The sequence below is a fragment of the Misgurnus anguillicaudatus genome, chromosome 12, assembly GCF_027580225.2.
Source record: "Misgurnus anguillicaudatus chromosome 12, ASM2758022v2, whole genome shotgun sequence".
Lineage (NCBI taxonomy): Eukaryota > Metazoa > Chordata > Actinopteri > Cypriniformes > Cobitidae > Misgurnus > Misgurnus anguillicaudatus.
In genome coordinates this window covers 8,035,242-8,048,761 of record NC_073348.2, presented here as the reverse complement: position 1 = coordinate 8,048,761, position 13,520 = coordinate 8,035,242, and the positions used below count along the sequence as shown (strand labels likewise).

Sequence of the window (13,520 nt, the reverse complement as noted above, 5' to 3'; positions counted from 1 at the left end):
TTTTTAAACTATCCCTTTAAGTAGATTCAATTTCTCCAGGCTAACAGTGTATATTAATTACTCTGTATGTAATTAGCAATAACCAATGTTAGGTAAAAAAAGATACACCAAACTATTTATTTCAACAATTTTAATTGTTTTAACAGTTTTAATCAGTCTCAATTTGTGCATTCTATGCAAACACCATCAAACAACATGTCAAACAACAAAATGTCTGTCCGGATGGGAATGAAGCAAGGTAACTTGTGCAATTACATCACAGCTCAAATACTGTGCATAGTGGCATGACTACAGTTTATTGAATTCACATACTGGTAATCCTGCCATACTTGTCCATCATTTACATCTCCTAACACACCCTTTGGCAGTTCCCGCTTTCACCTTTCATCTAATTTCTCTTCAAATCCAAGTCTTTTAACAAGTCCTCCCAGAGACTGCACAACACTCTTGTAACAGTAAGAAGGTATTGGATGGACATACTCTTCACCGCTCGAATATGTAGCCTTTCTTAGCAAGGCAGAGCCATATTTCTTCCTTAATGCAGACCTCTGCTTTGGGTGATTGTAGAACGGGATGTGACCACAAGTCCTGCAAACCTTTGTACCATCCCGTCTGCGCTCATGGGTTTCAGTAAGCATGTACACTGTCATACATTTTGGACAAACCACATACTGTAAGTCGTCGTCACGGAGGATACCAGTCAATTTCATCATGGCCAAAAGTTTCATCAACAACTGTTCTGTTTTTTCACTTCTGGACTGATCACTTCCATGCTCCTCCCCATCTTGTATGTAAGGATAGGCTTCACTCTGCTCCTCAGCAAGGATTTCCCCCTCTTCATCCACATAGTCATCCTATGGAAATTTAAAGGACATATTTAAAACACATGCAATGCACATACTCAGCACCACCATTAGACCATTAGAGATTGAAAAGTCCATCATGAATATGGCCATTTGAGATTGAAAACCCCATCGTTAATATGGTCATTTGAGATTTAAAAAGAACATAATTAATATGGTCATTTCTCATCAATATGGCCATTTGAGTATGAAAAGATTTGAAAACTGTAGTTGGAAAAGATCATGTGCATCTCAAACAGCTAGCTTTATCTTAGTGCAATGAACCAGTTAAGTACTTTGTGGGAACTTCATCCACTTCAACTTCATTTTAGTTTTTTTTTATACTTTATAAAGTGTGTTTATACTTTAGTTGCTTTCATTAGTTAACTAACAGAAATTTGAGAGTGGAAAACAATAATGTGGGTGAAACATGTTAGGTTTTCCCATTTCAGCTCTGGATTAGCATGTACTGAACTTTATACTGGTATATCCAAATGTAATTTCATGCTTACCACACAACAGGAGATGTCCAGGAAAAGATGAATGCTTTGGTCATCTGCTGTTTCGTCTGAAAAACAACAAACAGAAGATACCGTTATGCATTATAACGCGATATTCCTATTTAATTATAAATTAATTTATACTATTAAAACAACAACAACAGTGATAATCAACCACATTTAACTAGACCAGGGGTCTCCAACCTTTTTGTGAGCAAGGGCTGCCACAATGGATAAAACATGCTGGATGGCTACTTTTTGATATAGCATACTCAAAACGTTTTTGTTTAACTTGTTGATTTTATTTTATTTTATTTTACTTGTTGATATGTTTTAGAATTGTTTAAAATGTTAACATACGTAAAGCAAGCCAAGCTTATATAAAAATATGTAATTATGCTCACCGTTGTCTGAACTGCAATACGCTGGGTGCATTTCTTCAAATTCTTCAATCACTTTTTTTCCTGGGTCCTCGGATTGCATTTCACTTTCACCAATCTCTCTAACTCCAGTAAAGTTATCCTCCGGGTCTTTACACATGACAGGACATCACTCACAGCGGATTCATGACTGGATAGCAGCAGGCTCTGTACGTTATCTGACCTGACGTAGTCCTTTTGGATTTTTTCTCCCAAACTCCATTTTTGAAATAGCGCTTTCTGTGGTCAAAATACTGTGTATGACACAGTTCAGTGTTGCAATGTTCACAGAAGCGCACATAGATATATATATAAAGGCTAGATGGCTCAAGGCGGAGTCCCTAACGGCATCACCTGGCGGCCATCTTACGACAGGGCGCTCGCTCACTCGTAGCATTGAGTTTAATGGTGCAGGTACTTTTAAATGACCATAACTTGCTCAATTTTCTACCGATTTTCAAACGGTTTGGGTTTTTACAAACGTTATTAACGTGGCTATAATTCTGGATGCTTTAACATGTTTCATGAATTTATTTTTTATTTTTAGTATAGGTATGCAGTGTCATAGGTACATCTTTGACGTTTATAACAAACCAAACCGTTTGAAAATCGGTAAAAAATTAAGCAAGTTATGGTCATTTAAAAGTACCTTCATCATTAAAACTCAATGCTACGAGTGAGCGAGCGCCCTGTCGTAAGATGGCCGCCAAAATGCGGACGTTGCACTCAATTGGCCAGCAGCGCGGACGAGCCATCTAGCCTTTATATACATCTCTATGGAAGCGCCAAGGTCGTTTCTTCAGTCTTGGGACTTCCATCTTTCAACTGACAGCACACTGTGTTGAATATCACACAGAGCTCCCGGCACATCGCGTTTGTTGTTTATATCATACGCATGCGCGCACGTCTCACAAGATTTTCCTTATATCAATAACCTCGCGTGTGATTGGAGGAGCCCGACAGGCTTCTCGCCTTCGTCCAATCGCGTGCGAGGTCATGGCCACGGCTCACACAGCAGTACAAGAGGAACATTAAGCGATGTTTGGTTGGGTGTTTGTAACTCTCCAAGAAGAGAAGACGGGTGCACAATCCCAAGATTGCGGTAAGAATGATTTTATGTAAAAGCATATTTTTAAGTAGCCCAAGCTGTGTTTTTTATTGCTTAGAGGTGTTTTTGTCTTGTAATTTTTAGGAGGCTGTACGGCGTCTCTGAGGTACACTGCAGGCGCTTTGAACCAGAGCAAAGGTAACGTTACGATTTAAAGAATATGCTTTTATTCTTGTATAAGGAAATAGATACGTTAATAGATCCGATCTTAAACCCGCACATCTTGTTTTCACAGACTAACGTCGCCTCATAACGAAGCCGTGACCTCCTATTTGGTTGGGGCTATTTTAGCAAGTCCACATTTAACTGCTGATAATGACGACATTGTTTGTGAGTATAACTTCTAATGTTTTTCCTCATTTCTTGTTTAATTGTACCGTGACTCTGTTTATTAATACCAGTCTCATTTAATTGTTTTCCAGCTGCCTGTAAGACGTATTATGAGTCGGTTCGCCGGAGCTTCAGATACAAACAACCTGAACTCGCATCGCGGGCGGAAAATGCGAAAAATTTAGCTCGGAGTTGACCCAGAAGAAAAAGGGTAAGATTTATTATATTAGATCAGTTTTTTGTCAATGTGAGTATTTTTCTGGTCACTTATTGTCTTTATTGATTATATTACAGTTGCTTGGAAGCGAGACGAAGTGTGCTGGCTGAGGGTGAGGTGGACATTTGAAAGTGCGCCACCATAGATCTCATATCTGATGAGGAAGACGGCATTGTTGGCGGGGTGTCTGGATGGATTGTGCGGCCACCGCCCTCTCGCAGCCTGGAACTTTCCGAGCTCTGTGCCACGCTGCAATTCAGATTAGAGGCGATACCAAAGTACAGGGCAACTCACCATATATGCCTGCAAAAGCGACTTTTTTTACAACGTTTTTGAGTTTTTTTCTTTTTTCAACACTTGATAACTTTGAAAAAGATTTGTAGGGATCTTTCCCGAATGTCTTGGGCACTTTTTGACGTGTTTGGAGGACAACATAAGAGACATTATGCTGCTTTGTACATAGTTGTGTGTTTCTAATTAAAGCTCTTTCTTTGAATAAACAGCTGTGTGTGTTTATAAATAAACCTCTTTGTTTTCTCTTATATTTCTTGATGGTGTGAATAATGAAGTACATAGCACAATGACATTATTATATAAAAAATTAATATCACATAAATTAATATATTTATTATTATTATTATTGGGGTTTACATTTATAATGAGCCAGGGTGCCCAATAACCCCCCTCTTTAGAGTAACGGCCCGACTTGAATTTACTCACTCGGTATTGGCTGAAGCCACTTCTTTTAAACAAGAAAAATCCCTTGTGATTGGTTTGAAGTGATCTGCCAACCATTCACGGGAGATTTTACTTGTTTAAAAGTAGTGGCTTCAGCCAATACTGAGTGAGTACATTCAAGTGGGCAGTTACTCTAGTTTTGCTGCTATTCACATGCTAATTAGACTACAGACGCTCTACCTGGCCGGCAGAGGTTTCGCTGCTATTCATATGCTAATTAGAGGCATCGTACCCCCGCGGGGCTCTCCACCTGCGTCATGGTTCGTTTACGACAATTTGTGACACAGACGAACGCGACGCTCGCTGCCTGTAAATTGAGGAAAGCTGCCGAAAATTAGGGAAATTTTCGGGAGCCTACAGGCGCTTACGGGGACGAAAATCCCACTTTTCATGCAGTGGAAGCATCTCGCCGGTCTCTTAAAGTTTCATCGAACCTCAGCACTGGATATAGCCGAATAAACATGACAATGACTTTCCTTCGAGGTAAACGTTTCCCCCGGACGCCAGACTAACATCTAGGAGTTACTTAATTATGGTAGGACTGTGCAAACAAAGTATCTGTCTAGCATTGGTGATATTTACGCTGGGGATTTCCCCACCACTTTTTGAAAGCATTTGGTTACCCAGATAGCAAATTGGTTATGGGCCTTATCAGGTTGAATTCAGGCTGTTGTTGTGGCCCACATACCGCCATGGACCCCTCCCCTCAAATGGCCCTTAAGCTGCTTGCCTAAAGGATACCTGAACAGTGCCTGAAGCAGGCCAAAATTCACCCACAACTTCTTTAATGTCCCTGTAACCAGCCTTAACTGTCCCAGAACTCTGCCTTAATCCCCAAGTGTAACCCATTAAAGAGCCAAACTGCCAACAACTTTACTAAACCTCACCCAACTTCTCCAGAACCCCCCCAAAACTACACCAATATTATCCCCAAATCCTTAAAACTGAGCCTGAATGCAACCATAATATTTAATCATTATTAAATAAATTAAAACCATGTGTTTTGAAAATAAAGTGTTTTTATTAACACGGAGGTACAAACCCCAGCCAAATACAAGAAAATTAAAACAATAGGAATTAAGAATGACATAACAGTAAGCAAAAAACAATACAATAAATAAAAAGCAAAGTGTTTAATAAACAAGGCAAAAATAAAGTAATTGTGTAGTGCGCAAATCAAACAAACCAAAAGTGTAAATTTTCTTAATACATTACCCACCAACAAAAAACAAGTCACAATACAATAAAAACAAGTGTTAAATAAGTAAAAAAATGTAAAGTGCACAAATCAAAAAACCAACCAAAAAAAAAGGTAGTGAATCAACCTAAAAAAAAAAAAAAAATTTAGTAAATGTGCAGTGTAATAAAAGAACAACAAAACTGGTTAAAAAATACAAACTATTTACATGTGCAATAAAAATATAACTAAAAAACAATAGCAGCAGAAGACAAAATAAAAGCAACAATTACAATAACAGATTAAAAATCAAGCAGTAGGTTAAAATGTTAAACAAAGCAGTAATGGACAAAGTACATGTGAACCCAAAAATAAAGGCTGGTTATAAAAGACAAACTAAAAATGTAATATCAGAAGAGAAAAATCAACCAAGCTTCAAAAATAAAATGAGAATAATAGATTTAACCAACAGCAAATCAAGAAAATAATAAGTGTAAAAGAAATTAAAATCCAAGTTATAAAATGTTAAACAGGAAAGCAAGTGCAAATTGAAGCAAGTAAATGTGCATAAATCAAGTGAAACCAACAAACAGGTAGTAAAAGCCAAAATTGTTCACACGTGCAAAAGTAAAAAATACCTGCAAAAGTAAAAAAGGTGCAAAAGTAAAAGTGCGCAGAATTAAAAATACAATAAAATCAGTTATTAAAATTTAAATTTTGTAATGTTCTTTTTTTTCTGCCACCCTCACGATCACCAGCAAAGTAAAACCACCGTCTAATAACTTGTTCAACCTCCTGCTCAGTAATTTGGGCACAAACTGGATTTCTTCTTACAGCCTCTAGAATACGAGCATACAGATATAGAAAAATTAGCATTAAATAAAGTGTAATCGAGCATACAGTACAATACAGTATTAAAGATCCAAGACACTACATATTCATTTAATGAATGTCATAAAAACTTCTTCAAACACATCAAAAGCACTTACTAATGACAACACTTTTAAGCTCCAAATTTTGGAATGGCGTTTTTCCATTTAAACCTCTCCAGTTAATGGTTTTAGCAAAGTCATTTTTAATCGCCTGCTTCATTATTCTCCAAACCGTATCCTTCAAGTCCACCCCACCCAGCAATCCAAGTTCGAGTACCTGAAATGTTTTAAAACACACTTTGTCATTGAACACTTTCATTACTTTTGAATATTAATATGCAATTACTACACTACATAAAATTTATCACAAAATTCAGAAATTAACTCGTTTAACTCGATACGTTTGCTATAGACTGAACACGGTTTAATTATAAGAGTAATGAGAAAAATATATGTATGATATTACAGTAGGCATTAGGTAACTGTTCATAAACGTTAGTTACACCTACCACTTTTCGTCTCGTTTCCGGTGCGGATTGAAGATCACTTTCCAGGGAAGTTAATGATCTTAAATCTTCAACTGGAAAATATTTTGGAGTTAAGTGGTTATCCTCCGTGATCTCACCAACATTGTTTTGTTTGAGATCTTGAACCATTCTTACAAGACGTCTTTGCTGCTCCATAACTATTTCAAGTTTTGTCAAAATGTCATGAAGAATTGCTGAAACATCAGGGTTTATACAGAAATCCTTGAGTTAAATTTACTACTTTTTACTACCTTTTTTACTACCTTCAGAATATTTTTTAAAACCATCACGACACTGAATTGCAAGTGTTAATCAGCGACCTTTTTATTATTTACACAGATTTTGACATATATAACATACAAAAAAGAATTAAAGTGAAAAAAATTCTTTTGACTGAAATATTTTTCAGGCCAAGTCATATTCCTTTACCTAACACTTTATGTAGGCGAGACCAATAGCATTTTAAGGGGAGATTTTTTTGCCATAAATTCCATATTGAAGTCTCATGTGGCATATAGCTAGCTGTAGTTTGCAGGGCATTTCAGATTAAGGCGAAACAGCTAAATAACTCACTATATAAAAAGAAAACATGAATATCACAACCTTTAATGAATCTTTTATTTATTATTTATTAATTGTAAATTTATTTATTTTAGCATTTACTAATAGTTTTTTAATCAAAGTTGAAACTGTTAACATTAGTGAATGCACCATGAACTACTGTCAATTACTGTAATGACATAAACAAGAATTAATTAATGATTATATACTCTATATTTTTCATTGTTTGTTTATGTTATATAATGCATTTACTAATGTGAACAAATACAACTTTTTCATATCATATTATTCAGTACACATAAACAAATAATCCAGGGTCTGTTCTGTTCACACAACAGCTTACAGTCACAGCTCTAATACAGTAAGGTTATGTGTATGAATATAAACCCTGAACGAGTAACTCGAGTCAAACTCATGTAGAATTCGCACAGGATGTCTGTAACCATAGTGACAGTTGTTAATTGAATGACTGTACTCTTTATCAACAAATTATTATGTTACAATAGAGGCAGCGCTGATGTGCTAGTTTGTGCGCAATGTTTCTGCTGTTTACTTTCTCTTAAGACCTAAATGGTCGTGTTTATATGAGGATATTTGCAAAGACGGGATTTTTGAGGCATATGTGTTATTTAAGGCCAATAAAGCGGCAAAAATACGTACAACACAAGCTCAATGAGAAACGAATGCGCGGCTAGCGTGCTCCTCTGACACAGAAACAGCGGACGCACTGTTGTTTGTGTTTGAATGGCTTAAATCACTTGTTTTTAAACTGCTGTGCTTAAATATATGTACAAATGTTACGTTTTTGTGACCACACGCAAATGCAACTGCAAGAACCGACAGGTGGATGACATCAAAGTCGCGCGAGAGCATTTCGGAAGCAGTCTCCTCTTATGATTCCTCGTCAATCGCTCTCAAGGGATTTGGATGTCATCTGCCTTTTGGTTGTTGTGGCGCCACATGAAGTTTACCCACGAGTTAAACAAACCCGTTGTACCAGCCACTGGCTATATCAGCATAGCATTAAAAAGCGTGCCGCGGATGATCAGTAAGAAATCATTTACCCCCAAAATACAGGACCCCTTACGTTAGTAATACTGTGAAAAGACACGCAATTAAATGTTTGGTTTTCTTAGCCCACGAACTGAAAGGCTAGCCAATCATCATCATTTCGCTAAGCCTTTTACACCTTTATCGATCTTCAAAACATCGGAGCCTTCCTGCATTATAAGTTTGACCATGCTAGCTGAAATAAACTTTTACCTCAGCTTAACGTGATACAGTCAGAAAACCCGGAGTGGATCCGGTCCGTAGTGATTACAGAACGCTTACTGCGGAGAGAGGAACGTGATTTGGCTCCACTCCAGGCTTTGATCACATCCCAGAGACGAAAGATCTTTGATTATTTGCCCAGATATGCGGGTGATTTGAACTAATTTCCAGGCATCATAACATTACAAAAGGCAATCGAAAATGTACTACCTCGTCAGATGACGCTTACTACTTTTTACTACTTTTTACTGGCCTTAATTTGGCATAATTTAATTTACTACCTTTTACTACCTTTTACAACCCCGCGGAAACCCTGAACATTAAACAAATTGTAAGGTTACCACACCAGTCCTTTCTTTGACATCAGGCTTACACTTACGGTGATTATGAAATAATTAAACAAAAACGTACATCTCTGGAATGGATCGTTGCTTGGGAGGCGCTTTGTCTGGACTCTGGGAGTCAAAGAGTCATAATGCCACAGTGATTCCACTGCGTGATCAGGAGACTGTAAAGTGGTTTCATTTTGATGTCCTGTGACATGCTGTGATGATCTGGCAGAAGACGGTGTATTGTGAAAAGGCAGGGTAGGCATCGGTTCAGGCATATCTATTGCTTGGCGTAATGAAGACCCAAGATTTCTCTCTTGCATTTCAATTGAAGGGCTTATGTCCAACAAGGATGGGCCTGGAGTTTCTGGGATCCGTGTCAGACACGAGGACTTCTGAGGACATATGGAGTGTTGAGGTTGTCTTTGAGGACTTGGTTGTACCTCAGTAGATGAACAAATCCTTTTAGGTGGTGGTTGTATTTGCGGGGCATGTGGCAAATTGTCTTTTTGGGGTGCAATAGCCTCGTCATCAGTGTCATAATCTTCCAAAAGGCGCCGGTTTCATCTGTAGAGAAGGAAAAACATGTAATAATCACTAAAATGGAATAAGCTTGAAGTTTGAAAGATGGCATGTCCATGTGAAGATAATATTCAGGGGCAAATTCAGTGTTAAGATGTGTATGATAATTGACATGCATATTACTTTGCCCAATCATTAGTGTAAAAAGGTCTGCGATATATGCATTACATAATATGTAATATTAAATACACATATCTTTGTTTTGCGTTTTGGTGGCCTCTGGGACTCAAGCTCTGCCTCAGACTGGAGATCAGTCTGTAGCTCAGCAAGCGGCAGCTTCCGGCGTGCTTCACCATAGCTTTCTATCAAAGACAGAATTGAAAAATAAAAACAAATCAGAAGAGCCATTTAATATTTTGAAATTAATGCATTATATAATTTTTTTCATACATACCTGCAGTATACATAATTTTTATTTTATAAGCAGACCAAGACTCCCTAGGTTGCTCCAAACACTTGGTTGCCCTCTGAATTCCTTCACCCTTATATGGAGGCCATAAACAAATCCCATTTTTTACCCAGACTGCTGGCACAACCTCCACTTCTTGGGTATCAAGAAAGCTCACAATGTGGTACATGTTTTCTGAAAGCAAATCAATTAGATAAACATTTACTAAAAAGGTAATATAAAAGACAAACACAGAAAACATACGTCTTAGGCGAGTCACTTACTTGTGTAGAGTGAAGAACTAACAACAATCTTGTGTCCCCTTGTAAAACAAATTCTGGAAAAGAGAAACAAAAACAAAAAACAAAAAACTCATTTTAAATGTAGAAGGGGGAAAACCGCAAACCTGCCCTGTCCCTCAAGAGGCAATCTCACATACTTGTGTATATTTTGTGTAAGCCTGTCACGGTAGGATAAGTCCACCGTGACTTTCTGTGTTGTGTCTGTCTGTATGATTGAAGTGTGTGTGTGCGTGTCTGATCGCTTATGATCTGAGTGAGTGCAGGTGTGCGTGATTGCTTTGCTCCAGCTGGTGGTAGTTAACCACACGGCATTTATACTCACTCATTCTCTCCTCTCACTGCCAGATGATTGTACTACGTTGTCACCCGTGTTATCGTGTCGTGTGTTCCTGTGGTCTCGTCTTCGCTGTGGAATTCTACCTGTCTGTGTATCCGGTTTCATCCGTCAGTCTGACTACACTCACGAGCACTTGGATCCGTCACCGCAGCCTTTGTCTGTCCAACTTAACATCATACCATCTGTGTCATCTGTCATATCATCTGAGTCATCTGTTTAATAAACCTGTTTTCACTTATCTTGCATTTGCTTCCTGATTTTCAAAACCAGTCATCACAGAATCATATGGCAAACATGGAAGCAGCATGTAAAGGTTCCCCGGCTCGGTTTCAATAGTTTATCTACGCTGCCATCCAACGTTTCACCACCAAGCACAGGCGGATTGAGGAACTAAGCCGGGGAATGAAGGATATGACAGACAAAGTGTCCGAGCTCACCCAGGCGATCCAACAGCTGACGCTACCCACTGCGCCACCCGCACCGTCTGTTCTTTCTACACCACCCGCGAGCGCGTCCCGTCAGGAACCCAGACTTTCTACGCCCGAGAAATATGCAGGTGATCCTGAATGTTGTAGACCATTTCTATCGCAATGCTCTCTCCATTTCTTTCTTCAGCCCCAGACTTACATCACGGAGGAAAGTAAAGTGGGATTTGTGTTATCCCTCCTGACGGGAAAGGCGGCGCGTTGGGGAACAGCGGTGTGGGAGAATCACGACCCGTGTACCGTGAGTTTCGAGGCGTTGTCGGCCATGATGAGAAGGGTGTTCGATAGATCTGCAGTTGGAAGAGATGCGGCTAGGAAGTTGGCAGATCTGCGTCAGGGTACACGGTCCGTTTCAGACTACGCCATTGATTTTCGCACGCTAGCGGCGGACACAAACTGGAACGAGGAAGCGCAGTGGGATATTTTCCTGCATGGATTAACCGGCCGCATCCAGCGCGAACTTCAGCATGGGGAGATTCCCATTTCTCTCAATGGTCTCATTGACGCGGCGATCCGAGTGGATATCCGGCTGAGGAGTATTCCCGTTCATGACGATGATGGTTGTTCTCAAGCTGTTTCTCAGGGAAGACCGTCATCGAGGGAGATTGCGGCCGGTTCTTCCACGTCCGATCCGGAGCCCATGCAGGTGGGTCGAGCTCGGCTTTCCCGGGAGGAGAGGATTCGTCGTCGATCATTGGGGCTTTGCTTGTACTGCGGAGAGGCCGGGCACCTCCTCCATCGGTGTCCGGTAAAAGGCAACGCCCGGGAGTAGTGCTGGGGTTACTTTCGGGCGGAATCTCTACAGCAAAGACCCCTTTAACATCTACCCTCCTCCCGGCGAAGCTGCGGTGGCGCAACACACATCTCACCTGTGACGCACTACTGGACTCGGGAGCCGAGGGGAATTTAATCGATCACCACTTTGCACGTAAGCTCCAGGTTCCGTTGACAGCTCTCTCCAAACCCATTTCACCCTTCGCACTCAATGGTAGTGAATTATCTGTCATCACTCACATCACGGACCCGGTCACCCTGTGTATTTCTGGCAATCATTCTGAGACTTTGCAGTTTTATGTAACTATTTCCCCTCTGGCTCCCATTGTACTTGGACATCCTTGGCTGCTCAAACACAACCCATCCGTCAACTGGAGATTAGGAACTATCACTGGTTGGAGTGAAGCTTGTCATAAGTCTTGTCTTGTTTCTGCTTGTGTATCTGTCTCTGCGTCGGTGTTTCAGGAGGAGACGGTGGACTTAACTAACGTGCCCGTGGAGTATCAGGACCTGAAGGGAGTGTTCAGTAAGTCTCGGGCCGATTCTCTACCTCCTCATCGTCCCTATGACTGTGCCATAGAGTTATTGCCAGGTACGTCTCCGCCTAAGGGCAAACTTTACTCTCTATCTGTTCCTGAGATGAAGGCCATGGAGAAATACATTTCTGATTCTTTAGCAACCGGGTTCATCCGCCCTTCCTCATCTCCAGCGGGGGCGGGGTTCTTTTTTGTTAGTAAGAAGGATGGATCTTTGCGACCTTGTATTGATTACCGAGGGTTGAATAACATTACGGTAAAGAATACTTATCCTTTGCCGTTAATGTCTTCAGCTTTCGAGAGGTTGCAAGGAGCATCCGTTTTCACAAAATTGGATTTACGCAATGCTTATAATTTGGTTCGCATAAGGGAGGGGGACGAATGGAAAACTGCTTTTAACACCCCTCGTGGCCATTTTGAGTACTGCGTGATGCCTTTCGGTCTATCTAACTCGCCGGCAGTTTTCCAAGCACTCGTTAATGACGTGTTGCGAGACATGGTAGACCAATTTCTGTATGTTTACCTGGATGACATACTGATTTTTTCTTCGTCTCTCCAGGAACATGTGCAACACGTACGACGAGTGCTTCTTAGGTTGCTAGAGAATGGGCTTTTTGTCAAGGCGGAGAAATGCGAATTTCATGCACAGTCTGTTTCTTTCCTAGGGCACATCATTTCGACTGAGGGCGTCCGTATGGATCTGGAGAAGGTTAAGGCTGTGGTTGATTGGCCATCCCCAGAGTCTCGCAAGGCCCTGCAGAGATTTCTGGGGTTCGCCAATTTTTACCGACGTTTTATTCGCAATTTCAGCCAACTAGCCGCACCTCTGACTGCCTTGACCTCCGCTAGTACTGCGTTCAGGTGGTCGGAGGCAGCTCAGACTGCTTTTACCAAACTGAAAGGTTGCTTTGTTTCAGCCCCAATTCTTGTGGCCCCTGATCGTAAGCGTCAGTTCATAGTGGAGGTCGATGCGTCAGATGTGGGGGTAGGAGCCGTGTTATCTCAACGCACGTCCTCAGACGGAAAGGTGCATCCCTGCGCGTTTTATTCCCATCGTTTATCGCCTGCCGAACGCAATTATGACATTGATAATCGGGAATTGTTGGCTGTTAAACTAGCACTGGAAGAATGGCGTCATTGGCTTGAGGGGTCGGGTGTGCCTTTCATAGTTTACACTGATCACAAAAATCTTGAATACATCAAATCTGCCAAACGTTTGAACTC

General features: G+C 40.4%; 1 protein-coding gene and 3 long non-coding RNA genes across 4 annotated transcripts in view; 1 reads left to right on the top strand and 3 right to left on the bottom strand.

The window, feature by feature from the left end:
• Positions 1 to 377: 377 nt before the first annotated feature.
• LOC141368886 (uncharacterized) overlaps positions 378 to 13,520 on the bottom strand; it is a 105,494-nt gene continuing 92,351 nt past the window's right edge. The window contains exons 2-3 of the mRNA XM_073873672.1: positions 1,355 to 1,410; positions 378 to 854 (exon numbers count right to left, since the gene is read on the bottom strand). Of these exons, the coding sequence (XP_073729773.1) occupies positions 378 to 854; positions 1,355 to 1,410 (533 nt within the window). The remainder of the gene's footprint in view (positions 855 to 1,354; positions 1,411 to 13,520) is intronic.
• LOC141368989 (uncharacterized) lies at positions 1,952 to 4,122 on the top strand. Its single transcript, XR_012372416.1, has 5 exons — positions 1,952 to 2,863; positions 2,954 to 3,007; positions 3,105 to 3,199; positions 3,292 to 3,410; positions 3,494 to 4,122. It is a non-coding gene; the product is annotated as an uncharacterized lncRNA (long non-coding RNA).
• LOC141368987 (uncharacterized) lies at positions 5,195 to 6,899 on the bottom strand. The gene is made up of 3 exons (XR_012372414.1): positions 6,713 to 6,899; positions 6,321 to 6,480; positions 5,195 to 6,170 (listed from the first exon to the last, which is right to left on the bottom strand). It is a non-coding gene; the product is annotated as an uncharacterized lncRNA (long non-coding RNA).
• LOC141369155 (uncharacterized) lies at positions 9,671 to 10,315 on the bottom strand. Its single transcript, XR_012372723.1, has 3 exons — positions 10,147 to 10,315; positions 9,869 to 10,057; positions 9,671 to 9,776 (listed from the first exon to the last, which is right to left on the bottom strand). It is a non-coding gene; the product is annotated as an uncharacterized lncRNA (long non-coding RNA).